The sequence below is a fragment of the Oncorhynchus mykiss genome, chromosome 22 (assembly GCF_013265735.2).
Source record: "Oncorhynchus mykiss isolate Arlee chromosome 22, USDA_OmykA_1.1, whole genome shotgun sequence".
NCBI lineage: Eukaryota > Metazoa > Chordata > Actinopteri > Salmoniformes > Salmonidae > Oncorhynchus > Oncorhynchus mykiss.
The window spans coordinates 26,094,562-26,112,783 of record NC_048586.1 but is presented as its reverse complement, the minus strand read 5'-3'; the positions used below and the strand labels follow the sequence as shown (position 1 = coordinate 26,112,783).

General features: G+C 43.1%; 1 protein-coding gene across 3 annotated transcripts; it reads right to left on the bottom strand.

The window, feature by feature from the left end:
• Window positions 1–2,267: 2,267 nt before the first annotated feature.
• Window positions 2,268–5,634, bottom strand: LOC110501641 (ribulose-phosphate 3-epimerase). 3 transcript variants are annotated; one of them, XR_005038803.1, is made up of 6 exons: window positions 5,420–5,634; window positions 4,976–5,053; window positions 4,556–4,787; window positions 4,135–4,272; window positions 3,068–3,139; window positions 2,268–2,960 (listed from the first exon to the last, which is right to left on the bottom strand). XR_005038803.1 is itself a non-coding variant. In XM_021579342.2 (6 exons), the coding sequence occupies exons 3-5, from the start codon at window positions 4,783–4,785 to the stop codon at window positions 3,077–3,079; spliced, it is 333 nt and encodes a 110-aa protein (XP_021435017.1). In that variant the 5' UTR covers window positions 4,786–4,787; window positions 4,976–5,053; window positions 5,420–5,634; the 3' UTR covers window positions 2,268–2,960; window positions 3,068–3,076. The 3 variants fall into 3 exon arrangements, 2 of the variants coding, with proteins under 2 accessions (XP_021435017.1, XP_036814889.1); XM_021579342.2 differs by having other exon boundaries at window positions 4,654–4,787; XM_036958994.1 differs by lacking the exon at window positions 5,420–5,634 and having other exon boundaries at window positions 4,654–4,787; window positions 4,976–5,400.
• Between the last annotated feature and the right edge of the window lie 12,588 nt (window positions 5,635–18,222).

Sequence of the window (18,222 nt, the reverse complement as noted above, 5' to 3'; positions counted from 1 at the left end):
GTGTAGTGCTACAGCAGAAATCTAAACGCACCCCTTGGGGACCCGAATTTGGGAAACCCTGAATAAGACAGCTAGCACACTCAATCAGAGAAGAGGACTTGATGCATTATGTAATGGCTGTGACAACAGTGAGCTAATCAGCCCTACGCTTCCTGTCTCCTGTGGGATCGTGGGTAATTATGAATGAGCTGGAACATGCAATGTGACGAGTGAGGTAATGTGCTTTTAGTGCCGAGAACGACGGGGAGAGGAGGACTGGGAGAGCAAAGACATCGCTGCTTGCCACCAGAGAGAGAGAATAGTAGAAAAGAAGAAAGCGAGAGGGAAAATAAAAAGGGAAGATGAAAGGGGGACATAATAAAGGAGAGCACGCCACACACCATGTTCTCTTACAGAAAGATTCATTATACAGTAGCCTAGCTTTGGACGGATGGATTTGAATAATCCATTCAATGTGACTGCATGATGGATGAGAAATGTTACATCTCAAGTCTACATATCAATACGTTTTGATTTACATGATCATGAAGAGGAATAAATCTTATTCACATTGGAATTCAAAGCCTTGGATGTCACATTTCTTCCCAATCCAAGCCCAGTAGATGGTGTTTCTGAGAAGAGCTGGCTTCTGGTTTATCTTCCAGTGGTAGTGTGTTCCAATTACTGATGTAGGCTCTGACTACTAAACCCTGCTCAGTAGGGGCCCTGGGGTTGTGTCCTCTGTGTACTGCTCTGTGCCAGCATTCTCACTAGAGACAGCAATCCAGCCACTCAGTCAGCAGATCTCTGAAGACCGGCTCATAAACGCCACATGATGGCTGCCAGCATGACTCATGTTTGGTGTGTGTTACTGGGGTTATAATTACCCCGAGTGTGTGTACACTGAAATAAAAGTTCTCCTGTAAGTGCCTGCGGACATAGTGACATATATACACTAGGCATCTCAACCTCACACACATGATACAGTGTGGAGGAGAGGACTTGAAAAGAAAGTTCCAACCAACGCTACATCATCTTGCCCTTTCTCTTTCTCAGCAAGTCGCAGCATCTGGATACGGTTGCTCTGGCACCTCTGGAACAACTTTCACATCCCCTTGAGTAGCATTGGATATGTGCACAGTACAGTGGGCCTATGTGGAAGCATGTGTTGTTGTAAGTGGGCCTATGTGGAAGCATGTGTTGTTGTAAGTGGGCCTATGTGGAAGCATGTGTTGTTGTAAGTGGGCCTATGTGGAAGCATGTGTTGTTGTAAGTGGGCCTATGTGGAAGCATGTGTTGTTGTAAGTGGGCCTATGTGGAAGCATGTGTTGTTGTAAGCGGGCCTATGTGGAAGCATGTGTTGTTGTAAGCGGGCCTATGTGGAAGCATGTGTTGTTGTAAGCGGGCCTATGTGGAAGCATGTGTTGTTGTAAGCGGGCCTATGTGGAAGCATGTGTTGTAAGCGGGCCTATGTGGAAGCATGTGTTGTTGTAAGCGGGCCTATGTGGAAGCATGTGTTGTTGTAAGTGGGCCTATGTGGAAGCATGTGTTGTTGTAAGCGGGCCTATGTGGAAGCATGTGTTGTCGTAAGCGGGCCTATTTGTTAGTGTGTTTGGTTAAAAAGGTCTGCCTCTGTCAAGAGTTTCCTCCTTGAATCTATGATTCCATTGTAGAACGGGGAAGTTCTAGTGCGTCGACGGAGTTCTGTTTCATCTCTTAAAGATGATATGCTTCATATCGAACAGAAATGTGCAGTGTGTCTTATACATGTAGAGAGTGAACAAGTATAACTCACAGCATCTCCCACAGATACGATTTCATGTCTTGGAATGATGGTGCAGTCTGAGACATGGCACATATCCAGCTGTAGAAAAACCTTGTCAATAGACAGAGCAGGAGACCCTCTTACATGTCCCTACATCCCAAATACACACACGTCTCAATAGCGACCAGGGTATTAGCGTTTCCATAAACAGCTTTTCCAACAGATCTGGAGTCAGTCTCCTATGAACCTGTCTTGTGCGATATGTGACACAAACGGAAATACAGATTTCTGACATTAATACTGCAGGAGAATGCGAATTATCTTCCAGACATTTGTTGCATTATTGAGAATGAGCGGCTTGCAGCTAAAAGTATGTCATGTGTGATTCTCATTGACAAGAGGTTTGTTCTGGCAGGCGTAGAGATATGAAATGTAGAGATGTCCCCTATCTCAGACAAAATGGCCGCCTGAAATAGAAGGGCTTTGAACAATATTCAATAAACATTTATTTACTGGAGTAAATCTTGTCAAAGAGTTAAATGGTGTTACATAGAAACATGGTTCCTATTAGTGCAAGGAGAGGTTGCTGTTGTTTTTATCTATCCGGTAATGTTACTATTAGTTTTGATTAAATAAATCCCTGTGCAGGTACTAACTTTATATCCCATATTAAATGTGGAAATAACTGCTAGATCACTAATACTCTCCTATGCCACATATGGTAGTCAGTCATTTTTATTTCAATATTATCAATAATATTCATGACTTATTATCAATAAGTAATTAGTCTAAACAAGACAGTATAGAAAACGGGGATATATAAAAAAAAATGTTTAAAGAATGACAGTCCCGGGTATACAGCATACAAACCTATAGGGATGAATAGTTTGAGCAAGCTTGCCCTCTAGTGTCTGAGTAGTGAACTACTTTTCAAACCAACCGAGCAGAGCAAGAATTGGCGAGGAATCCTCTGTATCATGTGACAAGGGAGATAGTAACAGGCATTTTAAAACAGGGCAGTGACAAAATACTAGCCTGCCCCCCCCCCAAAAAAAAAAATCTTACAAATATGACATCTTGTTCAGCCGTCCTGTACCTCTCTCTCTCGTCAGCGGTCCAGCGAGCGTTTCTGGATAGCTTCTGAGACGGCGGTGCGATGACAGAGCGAGGGTCGTCACTGCTTACCACAGCCCGACATGATCATGTCAGCATCCGCCTACCAGAGACACACAGAAAGAGAAACACACTCAGTCAACCCACATGGACTGACACAGGCAGAGACATCACAGTTAAACACTAGGTTCCAAGGAGGCATGTACTCACCTCCACACACTAATGGATGGCAGAAGGACCCACTCCTCCGTCCACAATGTCCAGAGAGGGAAACTGACTCTCCTGGCCACACACAGAAACAGACGTGTGAATGACATGTGATCTTTCTTAACTTCTAAATCTATTTTAAATGTGCATCAGTTGGGCTTCAGACCAGGCCATAGCACCATCTCGGCAGCATCACTGGTAAATTGTGGTAAATTGTTTGGATAGGAAGAAACACTGTGCAACTCTATTCATTGACACTGTCAACTACTCTTTACTAATTCTACGGTTGTCTGAAATTGGCCTGGATCACTAGGCTTTTTTGTACTTGGTTTTACCTGACTAGGCTTTTTTGGAGCTGCAATCTGCCTTTGTCGCTTTGCAGAAAGCCTTTGTTGAACTGAAAATGAGTGCTTAATGCAGCTAAAACCAAGTACATCGTTTTCCAAATCACTTCAAAATGTATCTGATGATTTATGCATATTGGATGATGCCCACATGAACCGTGTCCCCGTGTATAAATATCTTTGGCATCTGGATTGACAAAAAGTTATTTTAAAAAGCATATGGATCAGTTAGTTAGGAAGTTGAGAATAAATAGATTGTGCCTCTCCCTAAACAGCAGAAAGCAGATCATTCAGTCAACTTTCCTGCCAGTGCTAGACTACACTGGAACCATTAGAGGCAATTTACAACAGCACACTTTGCTTTACTACGGGAGGCAGGTTCAGTACATATCATTGCATCCTATAAGTCTCATAGATCAATACTCTGCTCTATTTTTGTTTAGAAAGCCCACTTGCAAACTTCAACCGTACCTTACTTCCTTGTTAAACTACAGACTTACAAGTCACCACAAGCAGATATTATTCTGAAATGTCTCATTCATACTCAGATGACACAATGTCCACTGATGACATTGTAACACACCTCTGCATTCAAGAGACCTTGTGTATAAGTCAGATTACAGATGAGGACAAATAAGCGTTTTCATGCTGCTTATCAGGGATGTGCTTTCTCTGGTGAGACACAAAGTTAAGTAAATTAACACATATATTCACACGAAAACATACGGCCTTGGGCATCATGTCCTCCATGAACTTCTGGCCTCCAAAGCCAGGCTCTACAGTCATGACCAGAGCCATGTTGATCTGTCCAGCCCACGGTGCCAACTCCTCTACTGTAGTCCCAGGCTTTATGGCCAGGCCCACCTATAAGACACACACACGTTGGTTTTACAATCCTTGTGTGGATCAAACAACTGATTCCCATCCAAAATACGATTTTCCCCTAACCTAACCCTTAACAGATCCCTAACCCCAAACCCTAATTTTAAACCTAAATCTAAGACTAAAAAATTTTTTAAAAAGCATTTTTCCTTGTGGGGAATTCTGGTCCCAACTATGATGGTAAAGACAAAAACCACACACACATGGGTGAAGAAGACACATAGTAAAACTGGCAGAAGACACATAGTTGTGAACTTTCTCTGACTTGTGTGTGAATTACGCTTTACGTCCATTTTCTCTGACGATTCATTTCTCTCCCATATCTGGACCTCTCGTCTCCCTCTATAGTCAACACGGCCTCACTTTCATGCCGCTCTCTTTGATCTCCTTGATGAGGTTTCCAGCATTGGTGGTGGCCTCCGGGTGGAATGTGTACTGATTGGCTCCTGCCATGGGTTTCACCCACTGCTCTGGCCCCAATACCGTCACGTGCATATCTGGAAGAAAACACACACACACACTTTTGAGATGGCTGCTATGTTAAGTTGAACAATCTATGATACTATGTAGACCGAAATAGCATGGGGGCACCAGTGTCTGTGATAATAGGGACTCCTCAATGTTTTGTTGTCCTATTACAAGGCGATAGTGTAACCATATCAGAGTGAGCGGTTGTGTTACTCACCAAAAAGGGTCTGGCCCCACACAGTTCCTCAGGCACTCCACCATGGGATGACCGAACATGATGTTGGGTACAGAATGACTTCAGGGAAACAACATACAATCATTAGCCTCATGTGATTTATTCTAATCCAGTCACCTTGGTGGTGATGCAAGGCAATAAGATAAATTGAAATGCAAATCAGTGCTATATTAGTGCGGAATAAAACTTAAGCTGACAAAATATAAGTAGCTAAAGAAAAACTGAGGATGTTGTAAACAGAGTTGCAGAATGTTATGCAACCTGGACTGGCTTTGCTAAAATATGCATGCATTCAGTGTTACAGCTAGCTAAACTGCTTGACATGATTGCTAAAGAAACTGAGGCTATGCTAGCTAGCTCGCGAAAATCAATGCACTCCCTAGCTAGCGTTGTAGCCTATGAATCATCTGATGTGGCTTTGCCCACCGGTCCATAACGTCGAGGTGCAGGAAGTCAGCCCCGCACTCCGTCATTCGAACAGATTTAGTACCAATGCATGCTAGGTAGGTCACTGGGATGGACGGGACAATTTTTTAGCGAAGTATTACAAATATATATTTATTTTTTATTTAACTAGGCAATTTAACTAGTACCAGCATCTTTGCGCTGTAAGACATGTGGGTGCTGTCTGCCCTGCTCCCAACTGGCTGTGCAAGAAAGCAGTTCATGGAGTACTCGAACGTGTTAGTTTGCTACTTCCGGGCTTAACGCTGTTTTCAAAATAAAAGTACAAAAGCATCGAACGTTGCTTTTCCAAAAGTTGCCACTGGATGGCGGACAACTCATACGGAAGTTACCTATCAAATCAGTGTTCACATATTTTTCCATGGTGAAAGATGAATTCATATTGCCCACAGAGCTCATATCGTTCCCTAGTTGGCTGTAAGATTTAGTAGATTTGACTGAAGTTGAAAGGTAGAGATGAGCTGTGATGGTTGGCCCCACTCCCGAGAATGTGGGGGACCATCTCAGCAGTGTGTGCAAGAGCTGTCCTCTGATAACAGGAGACAGAGCCAGACAAGACCAAGATCAATGGTCACATAAAGGACTGTGGGAGAGACCAATACCACCTCTATAGACTACTGCCTCTCTTTCACTCGCGCACACACAACATTTTGAAGAGAGTTCATCCATAGTCCAATCTCCAAGTTATTATGATTTATAAGAATGTGAAAAATGTATCCTTAGTAGTTCCAGCAGTGTTTTCTGTGGCTCTGGCCCACTTCAGGCTCAGTCACATCCCACTGGACACAGAGTCTATTCCAAGTCTATTCCAAGTCTATTCCAAGTCTATTCCAAGTTGGTTCAAAGCAACTTATTTAAATGAAGTGGAAATAACGTTTCAACCAGTATGTGTCCAGTGGGACACATGCCGATGAGAGTAAACACCAATCCGACATTTATGGGTTTGGTCTGCGGGTTGCGTTACCGCTGTAGAGTTGATGGTGGGCTGTGGTAGCATGGTATGCACCGGGGGACAAGAAAGGTAATATGTTATTCTCACATTGACTTGAGTTAGAGTAAGTGGTTGTCATGGTGAATGGGAGCCTTGAGTAAGAGCCTCTAAGAGAGCTGTAAAGCTTTAGGATATGACAGCCTCTCCGTTGACACACACACACACACACACACACACACACACACACACACACACACACACACACACACACACACACACACACACACACACACACAGGCCCTGAGCAAGGTTGGGGCCAATATACATTTACACTGTGTTTGTTTTACATGTCTGTCTTTCCTCATGACTCCATCTAAACATCATTCTCTCAGACGCCCTCTTAAGAGCTTTAGAGGTGATGAAGTAGTGTCCTACTACAGGGGTACAGTAAAAACTATTTGTAAAGAGTCCAGGGTGGGTTGTATGGATACACATCTACCTGTCTGCTCTACATAATACAGGTTGTTTCTCTGAGGTTAAGAGGGTTAATATTCTTGACTTTCCATGAGGTGACATTATGAAATGGTGCCCTCGGCAGTGGTGTTTTTTAGTGAGACGGCAGAGAAGATTCACAGTGAAATGCCCAGGTTAAAGGTTTTTTTTAAGGCGCTTTATTTACATGTATTTACAACAAAAGCATCGGGACAACGAATCGAGAAAGTAACATAACCTGTAGTTGTAACAGGGCGACATATGGTCACAACTTGGAGTCAAAATTGAGATACCATTGTGTAGTGGTTGTGTTTAGGAATTATGGCAATGACCTATGCTCCCCAAAGAGCAAAAGGGTTTAACATTTTACTGCAGTGGGCTAAATCAGGGTTACACAGAGTGTTTTTTGGTATTCTTAAACAAATTTACTTTGAAACAAAAGTATACACCTCTCACACATGGTTATGGGCTTAAAAAAGAAGACACCTTTACCATATTAGACATAGAGTTGAAATGTATTCAATTTTGAGTTTGCATCCCAACATTACACTTTATATACATCACAGAAGACTGAAATATAACAAAACTTTTTGACATAGAAACACCAGATTTTTTTACGTTTGAAAAATAGTCATGTTTATTAATTATGAAAAATATTAATAATGTTCCACCCATGAGGCCACTAAGTAATTTGACTGCAGGAAAGGTCTACGTGAGTAAGTGTGTGTTTACTGGGATGCCATATGAAGAATTGCAAAAGTTACAATAACTAATTTATTTAGTTTAGAAGTCCTAACTGAATATCTGCAGTTTAAATAAAAACAGAGGGCAGGGCTAAGCACATAATTATCTCTGAACCTCAGGAACAATTTTGTATTTAGAGAAGTAATGCTTTTCTCTCCCCCTCCCTCTGTTGAAAACTGTGAAACACTTGCTGGTAGTTCTGCTGATTTTCTTTCATTCACATCTGTCCACCTGCTTTAGGGCTTCCCCTAACCTACTTTTGGATCTGGTCAAAAGTAGTGCACTAGGGAGTAGGGTGCCATTTGGGAAGCAATTTTAGGAATAATTATTCTATAATTTCAGACTTGGGATGTTTTTGTCAGCTAACACTCACTGGAGATTTCCCTGGGTCAGTAAATCAGCACTTTACACTTCGTAATCTCTCTCTGTCTCTCTCTCTGTCTCTCTCACTCTCTCTCTCACTCTCTCTGTCTCTCTCTCTGTCTCTCTCTCTGTCTCTCTCACTCTCTCTCTCTCAGAATGAGAAGAAGCGAAGTGTTAGATGTGAGATAGCTCTAGCGATGGCCTTCATCAGACTTCATTTCACAGCACAGATGACACACCTGACACAGCCTCACAGCCTCAGCTTACAGCCTCACAGCCCCAGCCAAAGACTCACAGCTCCAACCCCAGCCTCACATCCCCAGCCAAAGCCTCACAGCTCCAACCCCAGCCTCACATCCCCAGCCAAAGACTCACAGCTCCAACCCCAGCCTCACATCCCCAGCCAAAGCCTCACAGCTCCAACCCCAGCCTCACATCCCCAGCCAAAGCCTCACAGCTCCAACCCCAGCCTCACAGCCCCAGCCAAAGACTCACAGCTCCAACCCCAGCCTCACATCCCCAGCCAAAGCCTCACAGCTCCAACCCCAGCCTCACAACCCCAGCCACGGCCTCACAGATCCAGCAACAGCCTCACAGCCCCATTCTCACAGGCTCAGCCCTAGCCACAGCCTCAGTCTCACAGCCTCCCATCCCCAGCCAAAGACTCACAGCTCCAGCCCCAGCCTTACAGCCCCAGCCTTACAGCCCCAGCCTCACTGCCCCAGACCCCAGCCTCACAGCCTCAGTCCCAGCCTCACAGCCCCAGCCCCAGCCTCACAGCCCCAGCCCCAGAGTCACAGCCCCAGCCTCACAGCCCCAGCCCCAGAGTCCCAACTCCAGAATCACAGCCCAAGACACACATTCCAAGCCTCACAGCCCCAGTCTCACAGACACCAGCCTCACAGCCTCAGTCCCAGCCTCACAGCCCCAGACTCACATTCCCAGTCCCAGGCTCACAACCCTAGTCACAGCCCCAGCCCCAGACTCACATCCCCAGTCCCAGGCTCACAACCCTAGTCACAGCCCCAGCCCCAGACTCACATCCCCAGTCCCAGGCTCACAACCCTAGTCACAGCCCCAGCCCCAGCCTCACAGCCCCAGAGTCACAGCCCCAGAGTCACAGCCCCAGCCTCACAGCCTCAGCCTCACAGCCCCAGCCTCACAGCCCCAGCTTCACAGCCCCAGACCCAGACTCACAGCCCCAGACTCACAGCCCCAGACTCACAGCCCCAGCCTCACAGCCCTAGCTCCAGAGTCACAGCCCCAGCCTCACAGCCCCAGCCCCAGAGTCACAGCCCCAGTCCCTCAGAGGCCCAACAACATTCTCACCGCCCTAGTCACAGTCTCAGATCCCCAGCCACAGTCTTACAGGTGTGTGAAACATATTACTGTTGCTCATACGCCTCCACATTTCTTACTTTTACTGTAAACATATTTTACTACCTCATAAGCAGTACTGAAGCCCCATGTTAGTCAACATCAGGGGTACTGGTCACTGGTTGTCCTCATAAAAGTCCCTGTTTCATTAGTTTGTTTTCCCCAGGGAGAGGGCTGTGATATGTTTTCCTTAACTTCAGTTTCCAGCCTTCTATCCAGCCCTCTATCCAGCCATGCTGCTCTCCTTCTCTGCCCCAAACGGGTTATAGTTAGGTTACTCTGCCAAGATATATCTCACTCTACCTACGATGTCATGGAATGGCATGGCATGCCCTAGCTGGTTCATATCCAACCACAATGTGAGGAAACTCCCTGTCGACTGCATGCATAGGGCAATGAAAAGTTCACTGGCATCAATAGAAGTAGGAGTCTAATCCATCTCATTATTTTATTAGTCTGATTATTCTGGCTCTTTCAAAGTATTGAGCTTTACAATTAAATCCAACCCCTTTATGTCCACAATATTAAGCAATATGACTTGTTGCTTATTTTTCCAGTTCAGAGTCTGCCTTAATATGGTTTCAACTCAGAAGTTCCTCCGATGAGGTCTCAGTAGTTATGTCAGACCAATCTTGAGGTGGCGGTAGTACGGTCGTCCCACCAATTTGGTGCCTTTTGAGAAGTGTAACGTTGTCCAAAAAAATCGATGTTTGGTTTCAATTTCAACAAGCTGTCATAAGAGTATATGTTCAACTTAATAAAAAACACATTTTTACACCTCAAGAAAATAAAAAAAAGATAGCACGTCCTTGATATGTGCCAAATAAAGTAACACAGTTGACCATAACAGGGTTGACCATAACAGGGTTGGCCATAACAGGGTTGACCATAACAGGGTTGGCCATAACAGGGTTGGCCATAACAGGGTTGAGGATTTCATCTTAAATCAGCCATAAGTCCCCTTGTGACAGGGGGAATGAAAGCTTGTTGTGTGCAACAAGGGTAAATTGAATGCAAACTTAAAATAAAGTGAAATTGTTCAAACTTTTCTAGCATGACTATCTAACAGGGTAACAGGGTTGACATGTTATGCTTGGTGTGCCCAGTGTTCTACCACAAAACACCAGCAAATGGCCAAAAAGAGTAAAACCAACTCACCTGCTTCTGTACTAGATCTCACTATTAGTTGTTAAAAGTTTATTATGAAAAAAATATTTAAAAAATAATAGTTTCAACATATTCAAACGTGAGTTAACAGGGTTGACCTTAAATTATGTACAGATTAATATTAAACACTAATCACATGAAATAAATAATAATCTTCAGAAATTACATAGCAACAAAACAACTAGGGCTTTACAATTATGGTGAAACTTGGAGAAATCTTAGGGTTAAGTGGGTTAAAATCTTCCTATAAGTGACACAGGGTTGACCATAACAGGGTTGACCATAACAGGGTTGACCATAACAGGGTTGACGGAGGGACATTTTGACTATTTATTTATTGAATTATCGGTATGGTCTATATTAAAGGACACTTCATTTAATTATCAGGCTTTTAAAATGAAATATTGTTGCACAATTTCTACTTAAAATATAAAATGTTTACATGCTACAGGTGGCAAATTAAGGGCTAAACAGCAGCATGTGTGTCAGACGGGTTTGAACACATTTTACACACGTCTAAAGCACATTTTTTTACTGGCTAGTAATTCAACTCAGCTGGCATATCAATGCCAAACTCTCTCCAAATGTGAAGCCTGAAACAACAGAGGCAGTCACACTGAAGACAGACTGATCAGACCTCCCAGGATAGAAGACAGAATTTTGAAAATATTAGAGGAGAACAAGAATAAATCATAATATTTGTATTTGATTGGGTATAGTTTGATTGTATTGTACGTGCATTTGATCAACATGTTGTATTCCAAGTAATGGCAGTAATAACAGTGAAGTGAAGGTGTTCAGGCTCTTCTAACACTACAATAAGTGTTTCTCAAGATGAGTTTGGTTTATGTGATATAACATGGATATGTCCAGCAGGGACAGGACAGGGTGGGGTTTATCTGACCTATGACCTATACCATTCTCCACAGAGAAACAGCAGCAGGACACTTTATTGTACTTCCTGGATGGAGGTTGATTTAAATGATAATACAGTAGACAATCCTCCTCCTTTCTGTACAATCAGGTCGGTGTGTTCCTCCTGGTTTCCGGCTGCGGTTGACTCTAGCCTCCTGAGCAAACAGCCTGAGATGGGTCTACTGTAGGTCTTCAGAAGGTCAGGAGGAGAGAGGAGCGTGTGTCCTCCTGGGCTCTCCCATCCTCCGCTTTGTGTAACTCCGGTCGGGGGTCCGGAGGGGGAAGAGACTGGTGGGGAGATGGGGGAAGTCACGTCCCAAGCCTGATTGTCCTGATTGTCTTATGTTTGTTTTCCTGCGTGCACGTTCTGATGAGGACAGTCCTGGCATTTTCCTTCATTAATGAGACACTTGTTAGGGAAGCCCTTGTTATCGGGGTGTCTCGTTAGGCAGAAGTTTGTTAGGCGAGCTCTTGATGAGATATCCTTGAGGATGGGGAGTATGCGCAGGGCGGTGCCCATGAGGGGTGTCACCACATCCTGTAGAGGCTACTGGGAGTAGAGGAAGGGAGACAGACAGACAGCTAAAAATAAGAGATCAAGGCGGAGAGAGGTAAAAAACATAATTGCTTATATTCCTATTCTCTTTTCTTCCTTTGGATGTCCATATGAATTTCACTTTGGACTAAGTAGTAGAATTTAAGCCATTTGACCTATAAGCTATTGTCTCCTAAGTTTTCAGTCTACATGTAAGATTTAGTTTGTGTTTGTGCCAATATATCTCCCAATGTGCCTCTAAAGGATTATTTAGTCAGCGGTCATCGCAAGGACCCTAAATCATGACCGGGTCATGTCACAGTACGTCTGAGCATTTTTCCCAAATTGACCAGAGCATCAGCATTTTAAACTGTCCTGACCGTAACCCACCACTTCAGAGGGCCGCTGTGGCCCAGCATGTAATTGTCTGTTTAAGCCCCCTCCGGGGAGAAATGGATCTACTCTCTTTAAGCACTGGAATGTTTCATTCAAACAGGCGGAAGGGGAGGGTATGAATGAAAAAGGCTTTAGTGCTAATCCCAAATGATACATTGCCAAATTATTGCTGAATATAGCCTGTATTTACTGTGAATAAGAGCAGCTGGTTCATTCAGCCTACATCAGTCAAGTTAATTCATCACTTTTCCAGCTCAGAAACTTCTACATTGAAGGGTGAGTTAGGGTGAGCTAAGCTTTATACAGACTTCACTAGGGAGATCTTTTGAACTTTGTATTTGGGAATGCATTAGTTCAATTCTTGGTGAAAAGAAAATGTACATTTCAAGCCTTAATGGATTATTGTTCTTTTTATAACCCCCTTTTTTGGTAGAATGTTAATCCAACTGAATTACCCTTTGGGATTTTCCCACTGATTAGAAGTATCTGCTGAATAGCACAGCAGGGCAGTCTTAATTTTACATTCACAGCAGGGGCTCTGGGTACTGAAGGGTTGGTTATGAAAAGAGAGAAAATCCAAGTCTGATAAAATACTGAAAGGTCAACCGACTGGGGAAAGACTCACAGACTCCCCATCTTTCACACCCAAGGCTTTTATGAATATGTCTCAGTTTCTCCTTCAATTTGCCATCTTTTTCAATCTCTGATCTATTTGTCTCACGCACGCACGCACACACACACACACACACACACACACACACACACACACACACACACACACACAGTACTTGTACACGTACACAGCCCTGTGAAGCACGGTCTTGCTCAACTGTTTTCCAATCCAGCACTTCAAAGCATGCCTGGCCTTTAGCTTTCTTTCTGCAGGTTCAAGTCAAAACGATGTGGGTTTGATCTGCTGTTAGGGCACCCCTCAGAGGCTTCCGTGCTGGTAGTGCTGAGAGTAATAATGATATTAACCAACATAGCTCAGCTGTGTGGAAAAAACATACAGGATACCCGCTGGGTGCAAATTAAACCTCCTTTGTGAGAAAATATCTCTTTTTATTTTGAATAGAAGTGCCAAAATATTATTAGTATCACATGATGGAGTGGGAGGATGGATTCCTAGCCCCCATAAGTGGCTCAACCAGCTGTTGTAGTCCCACTGTGGTGTGCTATAGATGCTTTAACAAGGTGACAATTCATGACAGGCTCAATGGTAGAGGATACTCTGAATGGTCACTGTACTCTGTCCACGTCAGATAAACTATTGCATCACCCACCGGTGTAGTACTGTAACTAACTGTTACCATTGATTAATGTCCAAACCAAGCTTACTGTTGTCATAGACAGCATATGCAATCATTACGTTTTGTAAATCTCCCTTTGTGTGAGTGCACGTACGCACGCAGGCACACAGGCACGTACGCACGCAAGCACACATGAACGCACTCACACACAAACACACTCATACAAACAAACACACACACACACACACACACACACACACACACACACACACACTCTTAACTTGCCATGACAGTCTGTCTTCCTGTCCCTGAGATGGACTGTAATAGTCTCCAGGAAGGATTTGTCCACTATGACTCTCTAGGGATGAGAGAAAGCAGAGGGCAGTCACAGCTACAAACCACACACACTAAGACATCCATACAATCACACCATACAGCTCTCATCACACACATTCACATCATATACACACACTACCATTCTCAATGGATCCTAACCACTCATACACACAAGTCTGTCTCAATGATCTTCACGGTGGGCCACCCCTCTCACACACAGTTGGGTTAAGCGTAATTATAACACAAGCATTTATGAGCTGTATATTCCTTTATAAACAGTATGTTTGTAATTCCTGTCCCCAGGGAACTCCACATCTGTGGCCCTCTACCCCAGGGTGCAACAGCAGCTGTCTCTGGTTTGGGAAGAAGGGTTGTAACTCCTGCAGCTGACTGTCCAACCCCCCTCAAACATGCTATGAGACCTCCCTGGGCCTGCTCTTCTAACACAGTGGGCCAAGGACTGTTGTACAGTATCCACATCTGTACTGGTCATGAAACACACACACATATATATATATATATTATTTGTTGTTGTAGATTTTTTATTTTATTTGTATATTTTTATTTATTTATTTCATTTTGGGGGGAATATTAAAACATAAAACAACTTGCAATGATGCCACTCAACATTTACCATACATTCAGTCATCTAACAGACTCCCATCCAGAGTGAACCAAAGAAGCAACCAGGGTCAACGACCTACTCAAGGGCACGTCGACAGATCTCCCTCAACGTCAATTATGGGAACCCGAACCAGCGACCTATCCTCCACCGGCCCAAGCTCCCAACCGCTAGACCACCAGCCCTCCAAGATTATTTTTACTTTATTTAAAAAAAACTTTTTATCTTTGACTGTCATTCTATCCCCCGCCCAGCAACTCCACTCCGACTTGTCTACAATTCCACATCCCAACCCTTAGCTTTCCTCAGCCCATCCCACCTACAGTGCCTTGCGAAAGTATTCGGCCCCCTTGAACTTTGCGACCTTTTGCCACATTTCAAGCTTCAAACATAAAGATATAAAACTGTATTTTTTTGTGAAGAATCAACAACAAGTGGGACACAATCATGAAGTGGAACGACATTTATTGGATATTTCAAACTTTTTTAACAAATCAAAGACTGAAAAATTGGGCGTGCAAAATTATTCAGCCCCCTTAAGTTAATACTTTGTAGCGCCACCTTTTGCTGCAATTACAGCTGTAAGTCGCTTGGGGTATGTCTCTATCAGTTTTGCACATCGAGAGACTGACATTTTTTCCCATTCCTCCTTGCAAAACAGCTCGAACTCAGTGAGGTTGGATGGAGAGCATTTGTGAACAGCAGTTTTCAGTTCTTTCCACAGATTCTCGATTGGATTCAGGTCTGGACTTTGACTTGGACATTCTAACACCTGGATATGTTTATTTTTGAACCATTCCATTGTAGATTTTGCTTTATGTTTTGGATCATTGTCTTGATGGAAGACAAATCTCCGTCCCAGTCTCAGGTCTTTTGCAGACTCCATCAGGTTTTCTTCCAGAATGGTCCTGTATTTGGCTCCATCCATCTTCCCATCAATTTTAACCATCTTCCCTGTCCCTGCTGAAGAAAAGCAGGCCCAAACCATGATGCTGCTACCACCATGTTTGACAGTGGGGATGGTGTGTTCAGCTGTGTTGCTTTTACGCCAAACATAACGTTTTGCATTGTTGCCAAAAAGTTCAATTTTGGTTTCATCTGACCAGAGCACCTTCTTCCACATGTTTGGTGTGTCTCCCAGGTGGCTTGTGGCAAACTTTAAACAACACTTTTTATGGATATCTTTAAGAAATGGCTTTCTTCTTGCCACTCTTCCATAAAGGCCAGATTTGTGCAATATACGACTGATTGTTGTCCTATGGACAGAGTCTCCCACCTCAGCTGTAGATCTCTGCAGTTCATCCAGAGTGATCATGGGCCTCTTGGCTGCATCTTTGATCAGTCTTCTCCTTGTATGAGCTGAAAGTTTAGAGGGACGGCCAGGTCTTGGTAGATTTGCAGTGGTCTGATACTCCTTCCATTTCAATATTATCGCTTGCACAGTGCTCCTTGGGATGTTTAAAGCTTGGGAAATCTTTTTGTATCCAAATCCGGCTTTAAACTTCTTCACAACAGTATCTCGGACCTGCCTGGTGTGTTCCTTGTTCTTCATGATGCTCTCTGCGCTTTTAACGGACCTCTGAGACTATCACAGTGCAGGTGCATTTATACGGAGACTTGATTACACACAGGTGGATTGTATTTATCATCATTAGTCATTTAGGTCAACATTGGATCATTCAGAGATCCTCACTGAACTTCTGGAGAGAGTTTGCTGCACTGAAAGTAAAGGGGCTGAATAATTTTGCACGCCCAATTTTTCAGTTTTTGATTTGTTAAAAAAGTTTGAAATATCCAATAAATGTCGTTCCACTTCATGATTGTGTCCCACTTGTTGTTGATTCTTCACAAAATAAATACAGTTTTATATCTTTATGTTTGAAGCCTGAAATGTGGCAAAAGGTCGCAAAGTTCAAGGGGGCCGAATACTTTCGCAAGGCACTGTATCTCTGCTGGCCAGCCTCTTCAGATTTCTACGCACCATATATCTTTCAACTATGCTGTGATGTTTAACATACAATTTGAATCTATCGAATCTAATGGAATCCACAGATTGCGAATTGAAGATAAATACTTTTACTGAGAGTGTTAGTATATTAGTAATTGACTGACCAGGTCTCTCCGGATCTCTCAACAATGCTATTTCTAGGGTACATTTTTATGAATGTTATGCTTTTTCAGCCATTTCTGAACCTGAGACCCGAAACAGGCTACTTGAGGGCAATACCAAAACAAATGGTCTATTGATTCTGTATCCTCACAGCAAAATCTGCAGAGCTGTGATGATTGTATGCCCCAAATATTCAACATTTTGTTGGTGGCAAGAATATTAGCTGAAAAGCACAAAGTCTTGAAACTTGTGTCGTTTTATATATCAACTCATTTTATATATCAACTCAACTCAGCCTGTACCATGGAATCGGTACATCAAAAATATCTTCCCAACTATTTTGCTATCTGTATGGGACAGCTGTCAACATCCTGGTCCTCAAATGAAACGGCTATGCTTTCCTATTTATGCTATTTTTATTCCTCCGCCAGGTTTATCCTTTATATTGAGCAGACAGACCAGTTCCCTACCGCCTCCCACTGCCACCTGCCTCCTCCATTTTTGGGGTAGTGCTGTCATCAATTGGTTGTAATTTTGGATTGAGCAGATATTCCCATAAAATTCTGATAACTCCATGAAAGACAACTCTACCATTCCAATTTACAATATCATTTAAAAACAAAATACCCCTTTCAAACATATTTTCCATAAATACAGGTATTTTATCAACCTTGAGACTGGTGTTTTGCGGGTACTACTTAATGAAGCTGCCAGTTGAGGACTTGTGAGGTGTCTGTTTCTCAAACTAGACACTCTAATGGACTTGTCCTCTTGCTCAGTTGTGCACCGGGGCTTCCCACTCCTCTTTCTATTCTGGTTAGAGCCAGTTTGCGCTGTTCTGTGAAGGGAGTAGTACACAGAGTTGTAAGAGATCATCAGTTTCTTGGCAATTTCTTGCATGGAATAGCCTTCATTTCTCAGATCAAGAATAGACTGACGAAAAGAAAGTACTTTGTTTCTGGCCATTTTTAGCCTGTAATCGAAACCACAAATGCTGATGCTCCAGATACTCAACTAGTCTAAAGAAGGCCAGTTTTATTGCTGCTTCAGTCAGAACAAGTGTTCAGCTGTGCTAACATAATTGCAAAAGGGTTTTCTAATGATCAATTAGCCTTTTAAAATGATAAACTTGGATTAGCTAACACAACGTGCCATTGGCGCACAGGAGTGATGGTTTCTGATAATGGGCCTATGTAGACATTCCATAAAAAATCTGCCGTTTCCAGCTACAATAGTAATTTTAAATGTTAACAAGTGACCCCAAACTTTTGAACGGTAGTTTATGTAGCATAATGTATTTACAGTTTTATTCACAAGTACTGGTGACAAATTATGCATTCCTATTATTTCATTGTAGACGACACACCCCCTTCAACATGCATACTATAAACAGACCAAACTCATCTTGTCTCCTCTTATTATCTTTGGTTGATGCGGGGGAAAAAACATTCTGGTGCGCACAAACTACCCATCGTCGGATTACTTTCCGATTTCAAGAAAGTGTTTTACTCAATTATTTTGATCAA

What these genes read in the sequence shown, in the direction of transcription:
- LOC110501641 (XM_021579342.2), bottom strand. Translation starts at nt 4,785, where the DNA reads ATGCACGTGACGGTATTGGGGCCAGAGCAGTGGGTGAAACCCATGGCA. An exon ending in TCAAAGAGAGCGGCATGAAA is followed by an intron (nt 4,273 to 4,653) that starts GTGAGGCCGTGT and finishes TGTGTCTTATAG; the next exon opens with GTGGGCCTGGCCATAAAGCC. An exon ending in AGGACATGATGCCCAAGGCC is followed by an intron (nt 3,140 to 4,134) that starts GTATGTTTTCGT and finishes GTGTGTGGCCAG; the next exon opens with GAGAGTCAGTTTCCCTCTCT.